This window comes from Meleagris gallopavo, chromosome 6, assembly GCF_905368555.1.
Source record: "Meleagris gallopavo chromosome 6, MGAL_WU_HG_1.1, whole genome shotgun sequence".
Taxonomy (NCBI): Eukaryota; Metazoa; Chordata; class Aves; order Galliformes; family Phasianidae; genus Meleagris; species Meleagris gallopavo.
The window spans coordinates 26,113,808-26,137,545 of NC_139409.1; the positions used below are offsets into that span (position 1 = coordinate 26,113,808).

Genomic DNA, 23,738 nt, shown 5'->3' on the forward strand with positions numbered 1-23,738 from the left:
GGCCTTCTCTGGTACAGTGAAACCCTAGCCTTAATTTCCTGTTCACATAAGTCTGTCATTTCATTTCCATTCTCCAATTGCTTTAATCACATATTACATAGGTTGTCAGCAAAATTTTCTCCTTCTAAATGCCTCTGCATTTTCAAATGTTATATTCTAACTAACCTATTTCTAACTTTCCATCTTCATTCATAATAGGAAAATGAGCAATACTGAAGCTAAAACACAGTTAAACCGATCGTAACTTTAACTTCTTCATTATAATTGCAATGTAGGTATACATATTATGTCTGTTTTGTAATAAAATTCTGGCTTCTAAAGTAGCTAGACAGGAAGAAGATTTATCTGCAGATGGCACAATGAAATGATCACTCCAATAATCAACAGAACAAGTGGCACTTTCACTGTTTTAATTAAAGCAAACAAGCACACAGCATCACACAGAATAATTAATGCTAACAACAACTCTGTTGCTATGCAAAAATTTGCTATACACGTAGCCAGGATCATGTTGCACTGCTATTAACAGAATTTCATAATACAAGAAGTAGAGATTCTTGATGAGACTAATAGGAGGTCTATTTAAAAAGATAAACAAAAATACTTGACACAGTTGAAAAGCACTTCTGAATCTTGCTAGCAGAAAACCTTGGTTTGGAAGTCAGGGTCAGCAGGTTCTGAAAGGAGCTGGACAGATTTGTGTCAATGTATGGATACTGAAAATACTAGACAGAGATATACTTGGCACTATCCCTAGTGCATCCCTCACATACTTTGTATAATGGAGAAATACTGAGCGAATAGACAAAAAGAAGTAGCCAAAATACTTGGCATTTAAACAGTATCTTCTGGCAGTCTCCTAGGCTTCATCAATGAAATGTTATTCTTCAGAAGGATAATAATTGCATGTTCTCATTATGTGAAAGTTGGAAAACAAAATAGAAAAAAAATATATACATTACATATACCATTTATTATGCTGTAGTACAAAAACTATACCCTATCTAGGGTGAAAGACACTCAAAGCTGTTGAGAAAATTGTTCCTTGATAGTGCCTAGTGACCATTTTTTCATTTTCTTCTAGTCTCATCTGGCATAGGACTACAGTAACTATTGACAAAGTCAATACAGAAATTACTAAACTTCTGCTATTAGACTCATTTATCCCACCAAGGAACACATTTTAATGACTGGACGATGGATTTATTCCTTATGGATTCTAGAATGAACAGTACTTGCAGATCGTTGAATAGATGATAAATCATTGCCTCCTCCCAAGTTTGTTTCCAGTGTGACTCCTAGGAGAGCAGATAAAACCAATCTCTTTACTCATACTGTGACTGAGACTGAATTTAATTTTAGATACAACTTGCCAGTGAAGATACATAAAATTGCCACTGGAAAGGAGCTTTAGTGAGAAGAAAAGAGATTGATTATTTATATATAATTTTCTGCTATGGGCTTCACATCTACTTCAAATTTTCTTTGGAAGAGGTGTTACATGAGAAAGACTAATTTTCAATCTCAGAAGTTGTTTTTGTTTTTGTTTTACTAAAAATAATAGTAATTCTCTTTCTTCACTAAAGCAAACTGTCAGAAATCCTGAAGTTGTCTCTGGTCATTCCTATAAGGCTTCATACAGAGACTGCTTCCTTCCGTGACAAGGGAAACCTCCACTGCAACACAAAGTACCAGTTCTTTGGTTAGATTGATGGATACGAGAAATGAGACCTTGAGCTGCAATTGAGCTCAGAATTATATATCCCATGCCACCACCTGAAACATTATCCTGGACCTTGAAAAAGAAATCTTATGGCAACATGGCACTCTAGAAGGAAGTCAGTCAGGAAATGGGATTCATTTCCAAAATAACCACTTGGGACAAAGAGCATGGCACTGAGTGTGGATATAACATCCTCTATCATGAACCACCCAGCCTCTAGGAAAACTGAACAATACAGTGGACTGCTAAAGACTACACTGAAAGCAGTCAGAGCTGGGACATTCAAATACTAGGATACACACTTAGCAAATGCGTATCTTAGCTGAGTGAGCTAGACCTGCCCAATCATACCTCTTATGTACTGTAGAATGAAATTAAGTACCTGTTGTGAACATGAAAAAATATGCTGGGAAAATATGGGTTATTCCTGCTTCAGGCAAAATCAAGCCTATTCGTAGGATCATTTTTGTTCAAAGACCTGGATGCATGTGGTGGGTAACGTGGAAGGATGGTAAAGTCAGGTTTGTAACTCAAGGAGATTTGAGTTGTTGTTGGGTGACAACAGCCAATAACTTGAATTGTATGAAGTTAGCAGTTGTATAATACTGCATATCATCACTACGATGATTTTTATGTACCTTAGTAATGGTATTAGAGTAAGAATCACCCAGATTAAAGAAGAATGAATTCTAACAGAACTAGAATTAGACTCAGTGTGCAACAATCCAAAATCATGCATCATTTCTCCTGCCCTGAAAGACTGTTATGACAGAGGGAGCCCGAAGTCATGGACTAAATCACATTCATGGAAAATTTAGATGGATGGCCCACAGATTATAGGAACAATATCTGTGTGTAAATAAAAAGCAAGAAAGGTGATGAGGTTGTATAGGAAGAGAATAAGCAGTGATACTGTCCCAATTTCAGCTGGGACAGAGTTGTTTCTCCATAGTGCCTTGCTGGTTTTGGTTTTAGGAGAAAAACAATGTTGTTAACACACTGATGTTTTAGTTCTTGCTAAGCAGTGCAGTACAGAGTCAAGGACATTTCGTTTTCCCATCTTCTCATATTGTCTTGACAGAGAGGGGGCTGGAGGGGGGCAGGTACCAGGACAGGTAACCTAAACTGGCCGAAGGGATATTCTATACCATGTGGCATCATGCAAAAGAAACCTTGAAAAATGGAGGGGAGTAGGCCAAGGGGGCAGCCACTGCTTGGACACTGGTCAGACATTCATCGGTGAGTGGTGAGCAATTGTTTGTGCATCACTTGTTTTGCATGCATAATAGACATATATGCCATTCCAAAAGTAATGCCTCCTATTTATTTCCACGGAGAAAAGAGCACAATTATACTATTTCATAGAGCAAATTCTCAACTACAAAGCACTATTTTTAACACAATAACCACTATTAACTATGTGTTTTTGTCAGCAATGAACAAAAGCCTGCATGCCATGCTCATAAAAATCTGTACCAGTGGAGATGACCCTCTGTTGCTGTCACCATTGCTGAAACACACCACCCACTACCTCACTGTGCTCACATCCACTGTTTGGTCTCCATAAACGCTCAGCAAGTGTTGAATGATGTCAGCGGGGGCAATTTTTTCCTCATGGAGTAATTCATTGGCATACCTTTGCTTCACATGCACTTCCATGTCAGATGCCATTCTGTCAGATTTCCCTTGTCTCCTGTTACATGGCAACAAAATATGGAATATTGGCGGGAAGATTCAACCCCTACTGCCATAACACCAACATCTACCTCCAATATAATAAAATAGGAGGCATTACTTTTAGTGCAGATCTATGTGTATGTGATATATTTTTTGTTTGTTTCCAAAACAGTAACAATAACATAACAAAGAAATAAACAAGAAGCATACATGCCAACCAAAAAGAAAACCTGTCCTGCCAAAATACAGTGTCCTAAGTGTCTTTTGGCAGAGTACAGGGTACTATACTATGTGAAATAAGGTTGTGCTAGGTATATGACAGTGTGGAAAGAAAGGCAAAACCAAGTAAATGTCACAGGGATTGAATGAGTCTAACTGCTATTAAGCCAATGCTGAAACTATTCCCAACCTCAAAGACTTGTATTAGATAAATAAAGAAAATATGATGTTGGCAAAAGATAGGCCATAATTGCTACTCAACTTCTTTTAGAGAGTGTGGTTAGGAATTCGTGTTTAGTCACGTTCTGTAGCCTCACTTTGACTCTTTGCAGCAATAAATAAAAACTAAACATTGTTTCAGATAAGAAGATTCCCCATGGGGATTTCAAAGTAATTTCAGGGATAATTGAGGCTACAGACACAGAGAGAATGAAGCCAAAGGCATAGACCTGGAGCAAATGCACCATAGTGCCTGTGTACTAATGAGCAAGCTGGTAGCTGAAAGTAGCCTTTTCACTGGGGTTTTACACATGTGATAAAATTGCACAAGTCAAGCAATAAATCGATTCTTTCTAAAGTACCCCAAATTTCTGTTAGAGAGTGAATCATATTTTTACAAATTTTAAAAATCAGAACAATTTAGCTTTATATGCCAATGACCTGTTCAAGTGTCTGTACTCTTAGTCTCAACATTTATAGAAAAGTTATGGAATAAATGATTGTAATTATCTTGTCTATAAATCCAATTGGGATTTTATTATTATTTTCATAGAATCATAATACTTTGTTTTATTATTATTATTATTTCCAATAGACAAAGCTAAATGCCTTACCATGGGACTCCTTACTGATCTTTACATTGATACAGAATGATAAGTTTTCTGTAAGTTATCTAACTGATTTTATTCCATGAGTTTATAATTTCCTTATACAGGTGAGAGATTTTCCCCTTTTGTGGTTTTTTCCTCCATACATTGATGGACTGATAACTGAAAAGAAGAGTTAATGAGAAAAGACAAATGATGGTTCTAACCAATGATTCCTACAGTCAAATATCTGTCTTTGCAGTAGCCAAAAGAAGGCACAAATGGAAAGAGGACAAGTGTTTGTTCACACTTTTCCAACACACTCCCATTTTCCAGCAAACTACCATAAAGTCTTCCCAAGGACAAGTTACATCTTTTCACTGAATAACCCTTTTCTTCTGCGAATTAATGTAGTTACTATCTAAACCCGGTCCTAGCATCTATTTCATCTTGAAAACCATGAGTTACACATCACTTTTACTCACCAATAACCATAGATAGGCTATTTCTGATTTAAAGCCACACTGTTAATTTCATTTCCTGGCATTAGGCCTTGCATAACCATACTCTATGCATTCTCTTCCTAGCACTGATTAGCTTGTCCTCACATGTCTCTTTCTTATTTCCAAAAGTTTTTTTTCCACTTAGTCTCACCTTGTTTTAACACAGTTATACCCTACAATCATGGGTTCTTTCCTTCTAATTGGGCAACTCTGATACGTAAAACCGGCCTGGATTTGAGGGCTCTCCAAGACTCATTCTGAGGATGCCCCAAAGTATCTCAAATTAGAAGAAATGTGAAAAATCCAAAAGTTAGTGGAAACATGAGTCCACACATCCAGTGTTTTAAGGGGACATCATTCTGAAGATGAGTTTGGTGTTTTTCCCAGTGCAACTGTTCTTCATGTTCAAATGCTACAGAGCTTCAATGCATCATTCATAATTTAAATCTAAAATTGTACAGCCGAGAGAACATTGTTCACAATAAATATGATTAACTTACCCACTGCTGAAATTTAACAAGAACTGCTATTTACTGTTTTTACCTAAAATGTTAATACAGCCCAATTGACAAGGTCAGTGTAAGCCAAATAAACTCTTCAACATTTTTTCCTTGTCTGCACTACTTTACCATGTCTTCATCGGTCCTTCACCTTTATCAACATTCAGTGTTGGTTTTCTTTAATGACATTTTCAGGGCTATTACTCCTTACTTTCCAACACCGTATACATTCTCCTGTAATTCTGATATATATATTTTTTTCTATTTGATTTCCCACTTAATTACATACAGAGACTTCTATACTTCTGAACATGGCTGTGGTTCAGCAAGGAAACTGATGCCAACATAAACTTTTCTCATTCACAGGAAACAAAAGCCAGGGGTTAGAGCTGTAATGAAAAAGGACTTAAGCAGAATTTTACATTTAGATTGAAAACTGATCTTTCAACCATGGGTCAGTATTTGATGTGGTAGTAGACTTTATCCACTAGACTTTGCCCTTCTGGCTCTGGAGTTCTCTGTAGGTGCACCCATAGGTTTAATCACGCTGCTCCAGTCCTGGCATGGCTGACCTACCCTCATTCCTGATGTGGAAAACAGACACATCTACATCTAATCATTATCAGAAGAGCTCAGCACATCATTAAACTCATCCAAAATAGGCATCTACGTTGTCAGAAACCACACCAAAGCAACACGGGAATTAGACATCATACCCCTTTAGAGATGTCTAAGGAATGGATGTGGATCCAGCTCTCCCCTGTTTGCTGAGCAGTTCTGCCCCAGAATCCGAAGGAACTTCATTCGTTGTAATGGTTACTCCATGTTTATCAAAAAATACAAACTCTCCTTGTATTCCAAAGTGAAACCCTACCAACATAAATGAATTAAAAACTCAAGAGAAACAAAAATGACAACTAAAAATTATCTGACCTGGGGCTATCTGACAATGAGAAACTCATAATGAGTGGGAGATAAGGTAGTTCAGCAACTGAACAGAAAAAGGGAACTTCTTCCGAATGCTTCAGATCAAAGCACAACCAACATGGTTAAGAAATCTAGAACCCTTTAAGAGTTTTTAACGTGCCTTCATCTATACTAAGGAAGAAAAGTGAAGATTTTTTTAGCACACTGAAGAAAGCACACTGGACCTCCTTAAAGCAGAATAATGTGACTCAATCCCAGTCTTGCACATCCTGCACACAATCAGGCATTTCTCCTAACCAGTGGTATAATCAGGAAGACTAACAGTCTCTCCTAAATCCTGACTGATCTCATCAGACATTGTGTCATTAGCCAAATGATGTTCAATGTTTTCCATCAGCCACAGGATGAAAACCACTGTCATATAGGATCGTTAAACCAAACAAATCTGTCTGCAGAAAGACTTGAAGTTACAACAAATGGCGTAGAGAACACAAACGCTATACGTACTTGAAAACCACAGTACACACACACACAAGCAGGCTTAACGAGACTATATCTTTGATTGAAGGGCAAACTAAATCTATAGGAAGTCTCTGACAAAAAAAGATCAATTTGTTATTCTTCTCCAAAATAACAATACTTAAAAAACAAAGAAACTCTAAGCTGGTCACACAGGACTATTGCAAGACATTCTAAAACCACAAATGAATATAGATCCAACATCAAAGAATCCTTAAAATAATGAAGAATATGAAGATGGGCTTTAAATACAAGAACGTTTTGCTTTTCTCTTAATATTTACTCTAAGTCTTCTCTCTTTTAGTTGCTAATGTACATAATCATGTAAAATTTTTTACAGCAACCTTGAATGATCACTCCATTGATCAGATTGCACTAGAAAATCCAAGAACAATCATGCTGAATTTAGACAGTTGTGTTATTTGGGATTAAACTTATGATACTGCCGAAGTAGTTTCTATTCCTTCTTCTTTATTGACCACCATGGAACCCTAAGAGATGCCCTGTATAAGTAATAAAGATTTTGGAGTCAATACATGGAAACAAGAAACAAACACAATGTCCCAGTGCATTACAAGAAGCTATTATATTTTTTACACAATGTTCTTCTCAAAGAGTTCACACAGCCTGCTGGATGCATTAATCACTAAAATAACACAAATACGAACTCTTTACCATTCTTCCATGAAAGGTACAGTTGGATTTTGAAATAGATTGTTATAAACTCTGCTACAGAGAAAACCCAGCTTATTTTCTCATAAATAAAATTAAATGAAAAGAATAATTCTGTTGAATGAGCAGGTGCTAGACAGGAGGGATAGTAGAAAGCTGATTTAAATCCATAATTCAGATAATTCCCAAGAGTTACTGTGAAGATAAAAAATGTAAAGTCTAGTCATCCTTCAGAGTTTCAGTTTAAGGTTGGAATACACTTGTTTCTTCAAAGGTTACTGAAAATGCATCTGCATTTTTTCCTGGTGGCAAATGTAATGAGTATCCCTCATAACATAGTTCTGATTCATTTTTCCCACAGCTGCACTGTTTGTTATTGGTTGTACTGTACATTGTTCTGAGAAAACGTTAGTACCTCAAAGTACAATGGTCTGTTACAATTACACAATAAGGCCTCTCTTATTTGTTTACAGTCCAAATACTGTCCAGATAAGTGCTTCTCACAACATTATCCCCATGTTTCTTTCACAGTTTCATTAATCCTGTCAACAAATATGTACAGCCAAAATAGTTTTGAAAAAAAACAAAACCACTTCAGCTTCTGACACAATGGAAGAAAATAAACAGAAAATACAATTACTTCGTGGAAGGAAAATATGTTGGTTAATACAGGCAAAAGAAGAAATTCTACTACACCCAAACAAGTGGCAACAGTTTCTGTGGTGCTGTTGCAGATATCACAAGATTCTGAGCAGACAAGAAAGTGGAATTGGTTAGATAGAGGTAATATTTTTCACAGTCCAATAACACAGTGACATGTATGCATATCTCACATTACAAATAATCTTTAAATAACAAGAGGTTATTTGGCAATAGCATAGAGAAAGCACTTACAAAATTAATTTTTTGGGGGGAGGGGGAAGAGGAGAGGGACGAGGGAAGAAGGCGAAGTCAAATTTACCAGGAAGAATTTTCCTAACAGAGCATTAATTAGCATTTACTTTGTCCCTAGCAGTTAGATTCATGGAAAGAAAAAAGCCAAAATTTGTGAATAGTATTATTAAATATTTAAGTTAAAATAATATGAAATATATTATTAATATTAGTTACTTCTAATATTTTAGATTAGCTCCCTAAATTCTGTCCATGTCAGCGTGCAATTCCAGTTTGGATATCTGGACAAAAATGTCAATATCAGGAGCCAGATTGGATTTTTTACTATCAGCACCATCTAAAAGGATGCTCTGCACGCATGTTGAACCACAACATTATAAAGCTTATGAAGAAAACAAGAGAGTACTGTATGTCCCAGATGCTTGGCAATCAAATAATACAAAGAATAAAACAATAAATTTCATGGTGCTACTGAGGAATTGTTCAAAGACTGATAACAATATCAAGAAATATTGAGCAGTTTGCCCAGGTGAACTTCATGAGGTTCAACAAAGCCAGGTGAGAAGTCTTGCATCTGGGTCCAAGGCAAACCTCACTTATCAATACAAACTGGGGATGTAAAGATAGAGCACAGCCCTGCTGAAGGGGACTTGGGGGTACTAGTGGATGACAGCTGAACATGAGCCAGCAGTGTGCTCTCGCAGCCCAGAAAGCCAACCATATTCTGGGCTGCATCAAAAGAAAAGTGGCCAGCCAAGCAAGGGAGATGCCCCTGCCCCTCTGCTCTGCACTGGTGAGGTCTCACGTGAAGTGCTGCATCCAGATGTGGAGTCCTCAGTACAGGAGAGACACAGACCTGCTGGAGTGCATCCAGAGGAGGGCCACAAAAATGATCCAAGGAATGAAACACCTCCCCTACAAAGACAGGCTGAGAGAGCTGGAGCTGTTCAGCCTGGAGAAGAGAAGGCTTCAGGGAGACCTGATAGCAGAATTTCAGTATCTGCTGTAAAAAAAAGGGGGCTGTAAGAAAGAATGGCAACATACTCTTTAGCAGAGTCTGTTATAATAGGACAAGGTGAAATGGTTTCAAACTAAAAGAGGGGAGATTTTGATTGGACATAAGGAAGATGTTTTTTACAATAAGGGTGATGAGGCACTGGAACAGGTTGCCCAAAGAGGTAGTGGATGACAGTTCAAGGTCAGGCTGGATGGAGCTCTGAGCAACCTGATCCAGCTGTAGGCATCCCTGTTCATGGCAGATGCATTGGACAACATGACCTTTAAGAGTCACTTCCAACTCAAAAGATGCTATGACCCTATAAGTAATTTTTTTTTTTTTTAAATATTGCTTGTTTTGTATTGTACAAGTATGCATGAGGAATACTCTGAAAGTAATGCCTTCTATTTTACTATGTCAGCTTACAATGCCAGAGACATACAGTGGTGGTATGGCAGTAGAGGCTTAATCTCCTCACCAATACTCAGTTACCTTTTGTTGCCATGTGACAGATGGCAGCAGAGGGGCAATCTGACAAAATGGTGTCTGACATGGAAGTGCACATGAAACAAAAATGTTTCACTGAATTCCTTCATGAGGAAAAAATTGCACCCACTGGCATTATTTGACACTTGCTGAACATTTATGGATACAAACAGTGGATGTGAACACAGTGAGGTGGTGGGTGGTGCTTTTCAACAGTGGTGACAGCAACAGTGGGTCACCTCTGCTGGTGTAGATTCTTGTGAGCGCGGCATGCAGGCTCTAGCTGATCTCTAGGAAAAACGCATAGCAAAAGTGGTTACTATGTTAAAAAATAGTGTTTTGTAGCCGAGGATTTGCTCTATCAAATCATGCAATTGTGCTCTTTGTAGCTACTGTAGTTTCCATGAAAATAAATAGGAGTCATTACTTTCAGAGCAACCTACATACTTATTTTGGAATGTTAAAGTCAATTAATATACCTGTTCTCTTATGATGAGGCAGAAAAGAGGCATAAAAATGCAGTAGAGAAGCATATTATTAAGATGGTCGGTAATAAATGGAACTAGGTCCTGAGATCTTTGATCTCCAACTAAATTAAGAGTAGAAATTCTACTTAGAAAACACAGAATTAATTTGTTCATTTGTAGAATTTATGGCCAGGAGAGATTATCAAAGTATCTATTCTGTCTTTAATTATTTTATGAACTATTCTATTCTGCTATGTAAGACTAATTATTTGTATCAAGCTTGATGATTCCTGTAAAAAATATATGAATGCTATACATCTGAACAACAAAACAACAGTTCATTATATGAAAAGAGTTAAAATACAGAGTGGATAAATAAATGGTTCATTACTGGTGTTTCAATTACTCAGCACAGTGTGTACATTTCCATCTTAAATCTAGATTTTGGCATAGTGTGTCAGATGTAGAGCAACACTGACAAGACACTGTCAAAACAACAACCTCGGTAAGATGATGGAGCAGATACTTAGAATAAAAAGAAACATCCATTGAATAATATTATGCATATCCGCAGCATCTACTGCCTCAAACAAAATCACATTAAACATCTATGGGAAGCTTCTGACTTTCATATTCATGGAAATTCTAAAAACACAATGGAAAGTGGTAGGGAAGCAATTACATTTGCATCCTGTTTCTCTAATAATATTTTACAATTCTACATCTCAACGCATCTGACAATTGCTCTACAGTTTTTAGTTATCAGGAGGTTTTTCTTCCACAATAATTGTCTTCTTCTCTCTTCTGCATTTATTAACAGCATGTGCTCTGACTAATTCCAAGTTCATTTATTAAGACTACTGTGTACAGCTCATTATCCAAACATGAGATATTTACAGGTGTTCTGCTACTGAACCCCCTACAGATTCTCACAATTTGGTGAGCCCGGAGACTTCCTCTACAAGAATAGCTACTGAGTTACCTTTCCAATCACACAAGAAACCTCCCTCAGACATGCAGGCATGCATGCTTTCCAACAGGTCCTTATTGACCAAGCTGAAGTTTGCTTATGCACTTTCACCTCTACCGCTAGCCCTCTCTACATTGCTACCCATCCCTTTGGATTCCTGAAGTGTGCCTCCCTGAATCTTCTTCACCATCACCACTGCCACTTTCATATCCTGCCCTTTCTGCCTTCTGTCTCATGGGGAAGCCCAGAGAACATAATCTTTTAAAGGTTGTTTTTAAGCAATTATTATATGGCAGGGAACAACAGACAAAGCTGCTGCATTGTATGTCTGAAGTTCTCTGTTTTCTGTCTCACAACATATAACTCAGGATGACTTTTCTCCTTCTCCAGATTAATGGCATAAAGAAAGTGACAGGTTTATGCTATATTTTTTGTAACTCACAGTCTTCACACAAACAATAAAGGACAGTGAGAGCTCATAATGTGGAAGGAGACATTTGTTGCATGATTCGCGAGATGAGCACTGGGTTAGGACTGGGAAAGACGGAAAGACCAATGAAATTAAAATGTCACCCTAGAGGACCAGATTGTCTTTCTTTTAGCCATTTTTTGATTTCTGAGTATCACTTGCTCATCAGCCTAAATCAGACAGTCGTTTTCTAATTCTCTGGGTATCCAGCTTAAGACTTATGGTCAGTAACAAGTACAATGGACTTTATCTAAATACAGGTCTACGTGAAGTAAATCAGGCATGATATAACTCAAACTGTCTGCCTAAAACTAGCAGGGCACATCAGTAACTGTTACCCCATTATCATCTCTCTTCTCTCAGATATAATATTGGAAGAAACAAAAACTCAGTCTCTCCCAAACCCAGAATTGAAGTATGAAGTATATAAAGAATACTAAGTAAAATATAGCAATGATATCATTCCAAGAGAGGTAAAACAAATGAAATATGATTGTACTATTAAATTTATAAAGCTGCTAAACCAAGCTGCCTAGGAAGACTTCAGAATTTTTTAATTTTTGAATGCTTCTATTTCCCACCACCATTACCCAATACTGTCACTGCATATGATTTCCCATCAAAGAAATAAAAATCCTGAGTATAACCAAAATTTTACTGTTGCTTCTTGCATTGCAACTACAAGCCATCAATACTGTTCAGCTTCTTAAATATACCTCTGCTACAGAGATGCTATAAGGGATCAGTAACCACTCAGCCAAAGAGCTGCAAGGGTCTGTTTTCTACTTCTCCATTTCTTCTCCCATGCAAACAGGAGCTTCTTGTTTCCAGCTTAAGCAAGAGAGTAAGCTACATTCAAACAACCGAAAAATAAATGTGCAGAATGGTTGTGGGGTTTTTTAATAGTTACTCATAGCTTTAACAGAACTGTTTTACATACAGTCCCACTTGCAGCCTTTTGGCCTGGCAGCCGCAGCCAGTCACCATGAACATGAGCCAACCACTAGAGGGGAACCTGATGCGTTTTGTCAGAGAATTTTCCAAATTTTTTGCTGAAGTACAGAAACATACAGGTCAAGAAGGAACATTAGTTCTGTTCCATGTTCCTATAGTTACAAATGCTTGTGTCCATAATCTGCTCCTATCATTCCAAATTTCATACCCTTTCCCCAGTCCAAAAAGATCTTACTTAGCAAAGCCTCTCAGTGAAATGGTCATGTGAATGACCAAAACATTGTAAAAGCAAAGTATTTTTTCCTAGGCTTGAATAAAAACATCCAAAACATCTTTGCTAATATTTTCTTTGCAAGTCTGCTCAGGAAGACATTTATGAGGGAATGTTTGAGATTAAATTCTAAAATTCTGATGAAGTAGAAGCAAATGAAAACAGAGTATAAATTTTAATAGAAAACAACAGGCTTAACATTAGGCACAAACATCACAACTTGTAATAGTGCAAAGAGTTGCAACTCCAATTTTTACACAGACACTGTGTTTCTCTGCATTGCCAGTTTTTAGTCTAATGGCTCTCTGTGGGACCTCTAACAGCTTCCACTTTCATCAGAAAAAAGAGAAAACACTTCAGAGGATCAGTCCTCTACACTAAGAGCGACACTTTTTTAGTTCCGTTACATATCCAGGGCAGTCATTTTGAAGACAGCTTTAATTACTGAATTCTCTCTTCTCCACTAATTCTATTTTTAAAATACTTTCAACGCATCAGAGTTTCAGACTGAAGGAAACAAAAAGCAAATACAGGCTGTATAACACGCACCTTGTTGCAGAACAAGCAATACAAAATCCAATATTTCATCCTTCACGGGAGACTATGTATTGTTCACTTGGCAATAAAGTGTATAAATTACACTTTGATTTTCTTTTTTCACTTCTCTTTACCATGACTGGTGTGCTGATGTGTCTAGAGAATTTGCCTTTTTGAAGTTTTGCTGACAGCTTTACAGAATCATTTTCTCTGGAGCATCCTTCTGAAACTTGTTTTTTGTAACCCTTTTTATACTGTATCAATTTTGCTACCTCTGCAAAAAATATTACTCGCCTGAGGGTTTTTCTTCTTCCAGTCACGCTGCTAGGGGGCTGATTGTTTCTGATTACTAAAGTCAAAACTCACTGAAAATGAACTATTCAAGCTGAGGAGCATTCCACATGAGCACAGCAGGTTATCCAGTCACCTTACTTGTCATATTATTTAGTAGCATGCCTACTATGGATGGAGATTATAAAATCATTTTTGCTGGCTGCACTGACAACCTACACAGAAAAATAATTCTATTGTTTGAGATTCTGGAAAGGTAACCATAGAATAAAGCGTTTGACTACAGAGTAGAGAACACAGAATAAAATAAACTGATATATATATAGGTGACACATAGTTTGATCTTTAAAAGTGAAGGTATTAGTGCTAGTGTTTCTCACAAGAGTCATTTAACCAATTTTTCTTGTTTTCACTATGCAACTGGAAGAAAAAAGATTATATGCTGAACTTGACAGGAAGACTATTATATTATAAATCCCTTCTACATTTACAACATAAAATTGTATTCATTAGGCATGAAACTATCCATTGCATCATTTATATTATTTTCTCTCCAATGAAGAATTGTTCCTACATTGTACCATCTATTGTTTCTCTGCCTCAGGCAATAGAATTCATCCATTTCCCTGCTGCAGCCTGAATATATGGTGCATATATGGTATGCTGAGGTGTCTGCACTTAAGCCAGCATTACTGATCTGAATGAATTCAAGAGAAAGTATAAAGATGATGAGAAATGTATGTCATAAACTGCCAATTTTATCTTATCTTTCTTGTGCCATTTATCAGAATCTCAGCGTAGGAATGTTTCCCCCACCAACTTCCTTTTTTTTTTTTTCTTCCTCTAAATATTGTAGTTCTGAATTATTTGTTTAAATGTAAAAAATCTTGGAGACTTTCAAACAGAATGTCTGGCTGCTAGCTACTAGCAATTGGTGTGTTTAATAAATTATTCTTTGTATTTAAAGAGTAATGACATTCTTGGGCTGCTGCACAGCGTGGGCTGCATAATGTTAGGCTGGGAAGGGAAGAGATAAAAGCAACTTCTTTCTGTACCACCATGGAGACTGTGCTGCAGAGAAAATCTAACATTGCCTGAGCACTCTGGCTTTGAGATTCCTTCTACGGACACTAATTCAACCCTAACTCAGTGTTATTCAAGGATTACTTCCCTAAACATTCCAGATGTTCTAACCTATTCTTAGAAACCTTCAAAGATGGAAGCACAACAAATTCTTCAGGTGGTCCTTTCCAGAGCTTCTCTATGCCTGGTATAAGGAAGTATAGTTTCATTCAGTACCACTGTGATTAAGACCATTTTTACTCTCTCTCTACATCCATGATATATGGAGATTAACTCATCCCAATCTTTGCTGTGACAAGATTTTACATACCATTGAACACCTCATATCCTCATGCAGTTGTACTACCTCCCAACTAAACAATTCAAACTTTCCAGTACTGTAGCATTAATCATCTGGACTTACACTGACAGGTATTTGGGGGTGTAGTCTGTAGCTGCACGCTGATGTTTAGCCATGGAGAAATGAAAATTGTATATTAATTTGAAGTTCTGTGATTAAATATACTTAAAAAGATAATGTTTATCATACTTGAAAAGCTATAATGTGGCTTTTGATAGGAAAGCTTGAAGCTACCACAAGTTCTATGGCGGAATGTTAAACTGACATAAAAAGAAAAAAATATCCTGAAAAAAAGCTATTAAAAGCCTACCTAGCAGAAATGGATGTTAACCTGATTCAGCAAGGGATCTTACTCATTTCACAGATGAAGTTAAACTGATTGATCATGTATTGTACTGGAGGGAAGAAAGTAGAAAGAATCACATCACAGTCAGAAAAAAGGTAGAAGAGACAGAAAGAAGACTTCCAGTTTGACAAAGATGTTCTGGGTGGTATGCGGGAAAACATGAGCTAGCAAGAGAACATCAAACAAAACAAGCAAGTGGAAAAATATATGGTTGCAGAAAAGCACTCAGAAGCCTATGGAAAGAGTTACGGAAACATCTGCAACCACCTACTATCTTGAAAAGCACAACAATAAATAAATAAAATGAAAACACAAAAACAGACAATAATGAAAAGTTTACCACTGAGAAATAAAAGAAAAAGGTGCAGAAGCAAATGAAAATAAGTGGAAAAAGGTACATACACACGTTTCACAGTCTCATAAATTTCACCTTAAGAAGCAAGAAGGACAAAAAGTACTGCATGTTCTTTTTCATAACGAAGACATTGGACAAAACGCTTCACTCTGAAGCAGCATCTTCCTTCTATCATATGTCATTCCCTGACCGTTCTCCTGAAACTTTTGTGCCTTGAAGGCAATAACATCATCTGTTCCAAACATGAACGACTCATTAAAACCTGCAGGTGAAAACTTGCCTCAATCCACAGAAACAGAGCTGACATTTGATAAACTTCATCAAGTTTTTGAAAGAAAAACGTGTATACAGACAGAGAATATGAAGTTAGCACAGTTTAATAGTGCACATTCATGCGATGCTTACTATGATCCTCAGCACAGCTTGAACATTTCTTGTCACAGAAATGTTTTGATCTTGATGAGGGATGTTCATACTGGAAATAGCGCATGTGGTAAATTGAGACTTGGGCTTGTGTGAACTAATATCAGCATGCACTTATGTTTATGTGCTTTATCTTAGAGTTAATAGAGACAAATAATGATTTGCAAATGAAGAAACAGTGATTACCTCAGAGCAGCAGTTTTCCCATTTCTGTGAGTACATGTAACCTGCCTGGTTTGATACCCAATTTGTATGTCCCAGTATTTGTTGTCCTGTCTATTTTGTCTGTTTCGATTCCTCTTCTTCTTAATTAATTCACGAGCCTCCGGATCCCGAACTGCCTTTTCTCTGTCCTTTTCTCTGTCCTTGCTCTTCCCTCGTTTTCTTGCTTGCCGTATTTGTCTTGAATGGGGCACTGAGCACACGCTCCACGGTCCCACACTTAGGCTATACAGGCTTTCTTCAGCAGCACATGGGCTAGACTGACAGACCTGAAATTCAGTGAGATTTGGGCAAGCAGACCCACCAAACTGTGGTGGGGCCACCACGTGCCGAGTTCGGTGCTGAAGCCCACTGCCACAGGTCTTGGAGCACTCTGTCCAAGGGGCAAACTCAGCCACAATGCAGTCCTGCCGGCACGGGATGAGGCATGCCTGCTCCTGGCGGGGCTTGGGCTCGAAGTACTCGCAGATGACATCCTCAGCAGGCACCCCATTGGACTTCTGGATGCAGGTGATGTCTCTAGTCTGAATGCCATCCTCCCCTCTGAGGCACTCCTGGGGCTTCTCATGGCTGCGGGAGAGGACGGGCCGGCACTGATCCCACGTGCCAATCTGCCAGTCATACAGCTCCTTGTGCCAGTCACAGACACGGAAGCAGCTCTGCTGGTTGTCCGGCCGCTCTGGCTGCTTGCAGTTGGTGGGCAGTGTTGTCCAGCCCTCCACATGGGCACACCACACTGCTCGAGTCTGGATGCCACCTGGGCCACATTCATCTCCCATGCATCTCCCCCACGGACCTGGAAAAGAAGAGAAGACACTGATGTTGCATGCCTAGTTGTTCTTTGACTAGGTGCGAAGCCAAGTTGAGAGAATCAGTTTTGTATTTCCAGTATGTCTAAGAATTTCAGGCTTGGAGAAACACAATACAAATACTGGGTTATTCTTCATCTCTTATGATTATGGATAGATTTCAATTTTTATCCTAGCCAAACTGAACATTTAATTTCAAGAATATACAAAGGAATTAATCTCATTAGAAAACTAAGAACTGAGCTCACAAAGAGTGTCTTTGACTGAGAAAACAGGAGGCAAAGTCTTTGCCTGCAAGGCATGAGTTTAATACTTTCTCTCACTTACATGAAAACTCTTTTTTGGACTGTCTTAGCTTTTGCTTCACGTTTCTATTTTGTAGAAATAGAAACGTACTCTTTGTGCGTTTCTCCTTCTGCTGTACTGTGTTAAATAATTAGAACAAAACTAAACATTTTGGAAAAAAAATAAAGATAATTTCAGGTAGGCCATGTCTATTTTTCCTCTATTATAATTATAAAAGGAATTATAATTATAAAAGGAAAAGAAAAAGGAAAGTTAAGCTCTGAAATGGTTATGTGGAAGAAATGCTTAAGACAGAGACATACCAACTCTCCAAAGAACAGAAGTTATTGCTTTTTTTAAAATCTCTAAGGTCTATGATAAATACCCCACACATTTCTATAATTAGTGACAGCCAGATCAATAAAAATCTATATCCTTGAAAGCTCACAAGACTGCTTTTTCTTTTATTGAAAACAGCAATATTCACCAGGCTCTACTCAAAAAATGCACAAATCATATGACAAATAACTGTATCTTTCTTTTTTTTTTTTTTTTTTTTTTAAGGTCCCCCTCATAAAGTTCTAATCTGGAAAGTGGTATTTATACATTGTGCATTGACTTACTGTAAAAAAAGAAAAGCACGAGTAGTTGAGAAAAAAAAAAACAAAACAATTTGACAAAGAAAAACATCCACTTGCAGACAGCTGGCCGCCCCAAATACATTTTCTCTGAGTACGGAGTGCTACTGTTCCATGAAAAATCTAGGTCAGGACATTCAATCTTTATTCATCTAGATGACCCCAGAGACTGTACCAAGACTACTTGTGAGTAAAGTTGTGGGAATTGCAGAGTGGAGACTTCATTATTTTCAAAGCAGGCTAACAGAAGAATTCTGGTGCGGCACACCAGTAAGTTAAATTAATTATGTCTGATAAAAATTATTTAAAGCAGTTTGTCTTTGAATTACTGAAAGGAAATATGATGTCCTGCCTTAGTACTGATTCACATCAACTTTAAAACTCTCACCAGTTTTAATGCAGATATCAGCAATTGGAGCTCCAAAAGACAATTACAGCCTGGACTGAATATAAAGAAGTGCAGATAGCAGGTCATAGGAGATGATCGTCCCTTTCTCCTCTGCTGTTCTAAGACACCAAGTGGAGCACTGTGTTCAGCTCTGGGACCTTCAATATACAAAGTACATGCGCCTGACATAGTGACTCCAGAGGAGGGGCAATGATGATGAGCAAAGGTCTGGAACACCTCTTCTACAAAGAGCTGTTCAGCCTGGAGAAGAAAAGGCTTCAGAGAGATCTTAAAGATATCCTCAAGAACCTAAAGGAGCCTACAGAAAAGATAGGGAGCGACTCAGGCAGTGTAGCGACAGGACAAGGAGTAACGGCTTTAAACTAAAAGAGGGAGCTATATGGTTTAGCAGCTTGTGGTAGCAATGGTAATGGGAGGACAGTTGGATGAAATGATTTTATAGGTCCTTTCCAACCTTGTGATTCTATGATTCTATGCTTATTTTTACACAAATGCTAAAAACATCAGCATTAATGCACAAACCACTCACTACCTTTGGCGATGTAAATATATTTAAAATAAATAAATATCAAAAACTGCAAGTGTGGAAATTGGGAAAGAAATAAAAGAATGTTCTTTTTAGAATAGGCTTTTCCATCCAAAATAACAATGAGATGCATGTCAGATTAAATGTCTGTATTCTGCTTTTGTTACGAAGTAGTATGCAAATTTATAAAAGCATGTCAATGAGCACCAGCTAACAACATTGATGCAGTCCTCTGAGAAAACAACTAAGGAGTACCTCTAAGTTTATGTAGGTTTATAAACACATCGCTTATATTAGTATTGTATTGGATCCTGCTCTTTATCTACATAGAAATTGATACCTAATTTTACATTCAAAATAATCTGTTTAGACTATAAGGCTATAAATATTCTAGCACCTTAAATTTTCACTTTACTACGCCCTTCTTTTTTGGGTCCACTTGGTTAGGATCTCTCTCGTCAGCTTTCTGGTCTAAATGGTTTCCACACTAAACCAAATCAATTTTCATTTGGGCAGAAAAGTAAATTTGAGGAGGGAAAGAAAGCTGAAAGCAAAAGCAAGAAAGACTTGTACACAATTCTCCTGCTTGCTGAACCTCAGAGGCGACTCAATGTTTCTAACCTATACAGTGACCAAAGGCATTAAACTCTGTCCTGTGGCCTCCAGTCCCCAGAAATCTCTCTTGTCCCACAGTTCGGCCATCTACCCCCTGACATACCCCTCACTCTCTCAAACTTTCCTTTTCTTTGTATGATCACTGTTCCCCTACCTACGTAGATGGTTTTTACCAACTAGTTCTTTGAGGAATATCACACCAAGGAGCAAAAAAAAATTGAAAGAGGTACTCTTCTTCACAACTAGCCACAATTCTCCTTGGGGTTCTGGAAAATATTTATAAAATAATAATAATAAGAAGAAGAAGAAGAAACACTTTCGTATTTAGCGCTTATTCAAAATAAGAGCAAGTTTTAAGCTAACCTTCAGCGAATTCATTTCAGAATACCTAGTTGTCTTAACGATGAATGAAGGAGGGGAAGGAAGGAAGAGACAGGAAGAGAAATTCCAATTTTGTTACTTTCTCTAAAAAAGGGAAAATCAAATGGAGGTGAACATTTCTAACAATATGAACAGAAACTTTGCTCAAAATTATTCTGATAAATAGCAAATCCTTTTTCGTTTCCTTTAGAAAGCAATTTCTGAAACACAAATTAATCAAAAGTTCTGTCAGCTTTCATCTGCACACAACTTTAAAATCTTCCATTAAGTTATTCCACATCTGATTATAGAACTAGGAGTCACTTTTCTTAACCACAACTACCAGAGGATTCACGTTGCCATACATTTGCAATATGGACCATGCAAAAAGAGATAGGATCATCTGCAGTTCCCTTTACAGATACCCATTTCTCTCTCCTGATGAAAAAAACAGCCTACAAAACTCATTCATATCTTAAGTGTGCTCAAAGACATCGCTAGGGCCAATGCCAAACACAGCTCATTTGAAAATAATCACAGAAAAGCAGGCAAATAAATGTCTCTGAACTGAGTAAAGTGGCTTTGCAATTTGATCCAAATAACAAAAAAAAAAATGCATTGCAAAGTAATCCTAATCCACTGTCATTTTTGTTTTCATTGCCATAGACTGAAGAGAAACCCAGCACACGCTTCCACTATTCCTTTGGCTGCTGGTCAAGACAGCACAGAAGATTCTCAAGATATGATGAAAAAAAATAGCAAAGAGAGATTTTGAACGATCAAAATTATTTTGAGGTATGAGATAATCAAGTACAGAACACCCGCATCATATTTTTGTAATAAATGATTACTATAGGCAGTACTTACACACTTTCCTATGTATACAACTGATCTGCAGATTGAAATTGATACACGAGACTGAAGAGAACAGGAGTACAGATTTACAGCCAGGAGCAAGTCAATTTGTCAACATGGGCTGCAGACATTTTTATACGTGAATTTTTGGGAAAAAATAATCTAGCAGAAACTCCTATAGCGTAGATATGCAATTCTGCAAAGAAAGAGAAAGAACAGCAAAACATCCCACATAGATTTCAACCACCAGCATCTCGTGAAGGCTGCAGGCGGGTGGGGGCAGCTGCTCTTTCACAAAGCCTCAGCTGATGCTAAGCACTAGTAACAACAATAGAAACTCTTTAGGAAAGCTGTCGAGCTTAATCAAAGCCTCATATAATGTTTTAATTTGCTATATGAATATTCCTTAGGTTCTCTACTTCCCACAGCAGCAGTCGTCACATACACTTGCTCTCCCTGCTGTGCGCTGATCCAGTTGCAAGCAGACAATGTGATACATGTTTGGCACTAGGGAGATAACTGCTGCTGTGAACACGAAGTAGTCTTTCTTGGGATTTTGTTTTAAACAGATTTAGATGGATGTGTCACACTTTACCTGGACTAGGCTGCACTCATCTCCAGAAAATACCACAATGTATCTGCATGTTGCTTAACTGGCATTTGACAAGTGGTAAATACAGAAGTAAATCGGAAGCTTGTGTCCTTTCTGCTGTTGGGAGTTGACACTGAAGTCATAGTGAGTTTAAGATGCCATTTGTAATTCTTTGTCTTCTAAAGAGATTACTGTAGAATACAATATTAAGATTCCTCCTAAGCTTCTGAAGGATTAACATTTATTTTTGTTAGGGAGCAGGGAAGGGAGTGAATTAGCCACTGCTACAAGTTTATACTGAAATTTCTTGAAGTGATCATGATGGAGTCAAAAATCAAGACAAATATCTCACTAAAACAGCAATAACCTTGCAGCTAAGTGAGTTGAAATAAAGCTATTATAGTATTTGTTATCTTATATATTATTTCAGATATTAAAATTATCACTATTTGAACGAAAGAAAAAAAAAATTATTTTGAGCTTTGAGCCTGGGCAAATAAGGCTATATGAAAATCCCTTAAGCTTTTTTCCCCATACAAGTATAAAAATATAAAGCCCCGAAGACACCAAAGTTGCAACGATGAAAGTCTTAAAAGCATCAAACAAGATGTTACTCTCACTATTAACAAATGTGATTTCAGCTGAATTTTGCTGTACTTTTAGCAAGAACTGGTTTTGACCCATTTGTATTACTAGTTTGGTGTCTGTAAGTAGCATTAATAGTTTAATGCCAGAGAGACTCTGACTGCACAAGACAACGAGCAGATTAGTTTTTAGTATTTTGAGAGGATTGTATTTAGAGAGACTACTGGGAGACTGATTAGCAGAAATCTACTTTCCTTAAGTTTAGAAACAAGCTAGTACACAGTAGTAGAAACCTCAAATTTTCTTTGTATTATGAGAAGGCTGTGAAGAGGGTCAGGAAGGTTAAGTGGATGATACAGGGCTGGTAGGGAGAAGGACACAAGTATTACAAGATCCAGCTCAAGAGCAAGCAGCAGAAAGACACAGATCAAAGAGACTTTGAAGGACTCAGGAGACGACCACAAATGCAAACTGCAGCTACTGATAGCAGAACCATCAAGGAGCAGAACGAACAGCAGCAGGCCACTGAGAATAGAACCGGATCAGAATAGCAGCCAGAATCACTTGGCAGATCTGCTCTGTTACACAGAAATGCAAGAATCGTGTGCAAGTTGACACAGCACACCTATATTATCTGCATTTGCTTTATGAAGTTGTGGCGACATAGGAAAAAGAACTACTGCTGCAAAAGGTATTTTTGTCACAAACAGTAGCTAATCATGCAAGTCTAAACAGGAAAGTCGGTCTCACTAATACAGATACGCTGCCTATTACAATGACAGGTAATACAGCAAAATGCTGTAATTCTAGATAAATTACTGATACACTTTTTTTTTTTTAATATAGAATCTGAGATGCTGCTAACATGACAAGCTGTTAGTGTTTCCAAACACAGATTTGATAACTTATACTATCGGGAGTACCAAGGCAGCAGAACACTGACAGACAAAACCTTTATTTTCACATCATTCCCACCCACAGGGAGCTCCCTGGGATCTGTAGGACTTGCTGCACGCTCCACATGCCAGCAACTCCCATACTGGAGTGCTATGGATCACCTTGACTGTTGTTTCTATCCAATGCTTTTGTCTTTCCCAGATGTGTCTGAGGTTGAAAAGAACACACAAGGCAGTGTTTGCATCAAAGAAAATGGATTCAGAATATAGAGGGGAGATAAAAATGGAAAGGAGGTTAACAGAATAAAACACAGCAATGTCTGAGATTCAGAGGAAGATAATGGAGAATCAAATATGCCTACAAATGATATGACACCTAGGTCAAATTTTTTATTTCCTGAGAGTATAAGACACTGCAGTTCAATTTCAGAATCTGAAGGGCAAGTTCTTTCCATTCTCTACGTTAACAAGAAAATACAAAAACTAACATTAAAAATACAGCAATATATATGAATCT

The 23,738-nt window shown here is 37.6% G+C and overlaps 1 protein-coding gene across 1 annotated transcript in view; it reads right to left on the reverse strand.

The window, feature by feature from the left end:
• The window catches only part of THSD7A (thrombospondin type 1 domain containing 7A), a 192,197-nt gene that overhangs the window by 106,510 nt on the left and 61,949 nt on the right, over nt 1-23,738 (reverse strand). Inside the window, exon 2 of the mRNA XM_085227509.1 lies at nt 16,616-17,447. Coding sequence (XP_085083635.1) covers nt 16,616-17,447 — 832 coding nt within the window. The remainder of the gene's footprint in view (nt 1-16,615; nt 17,448-23,738) is intronic.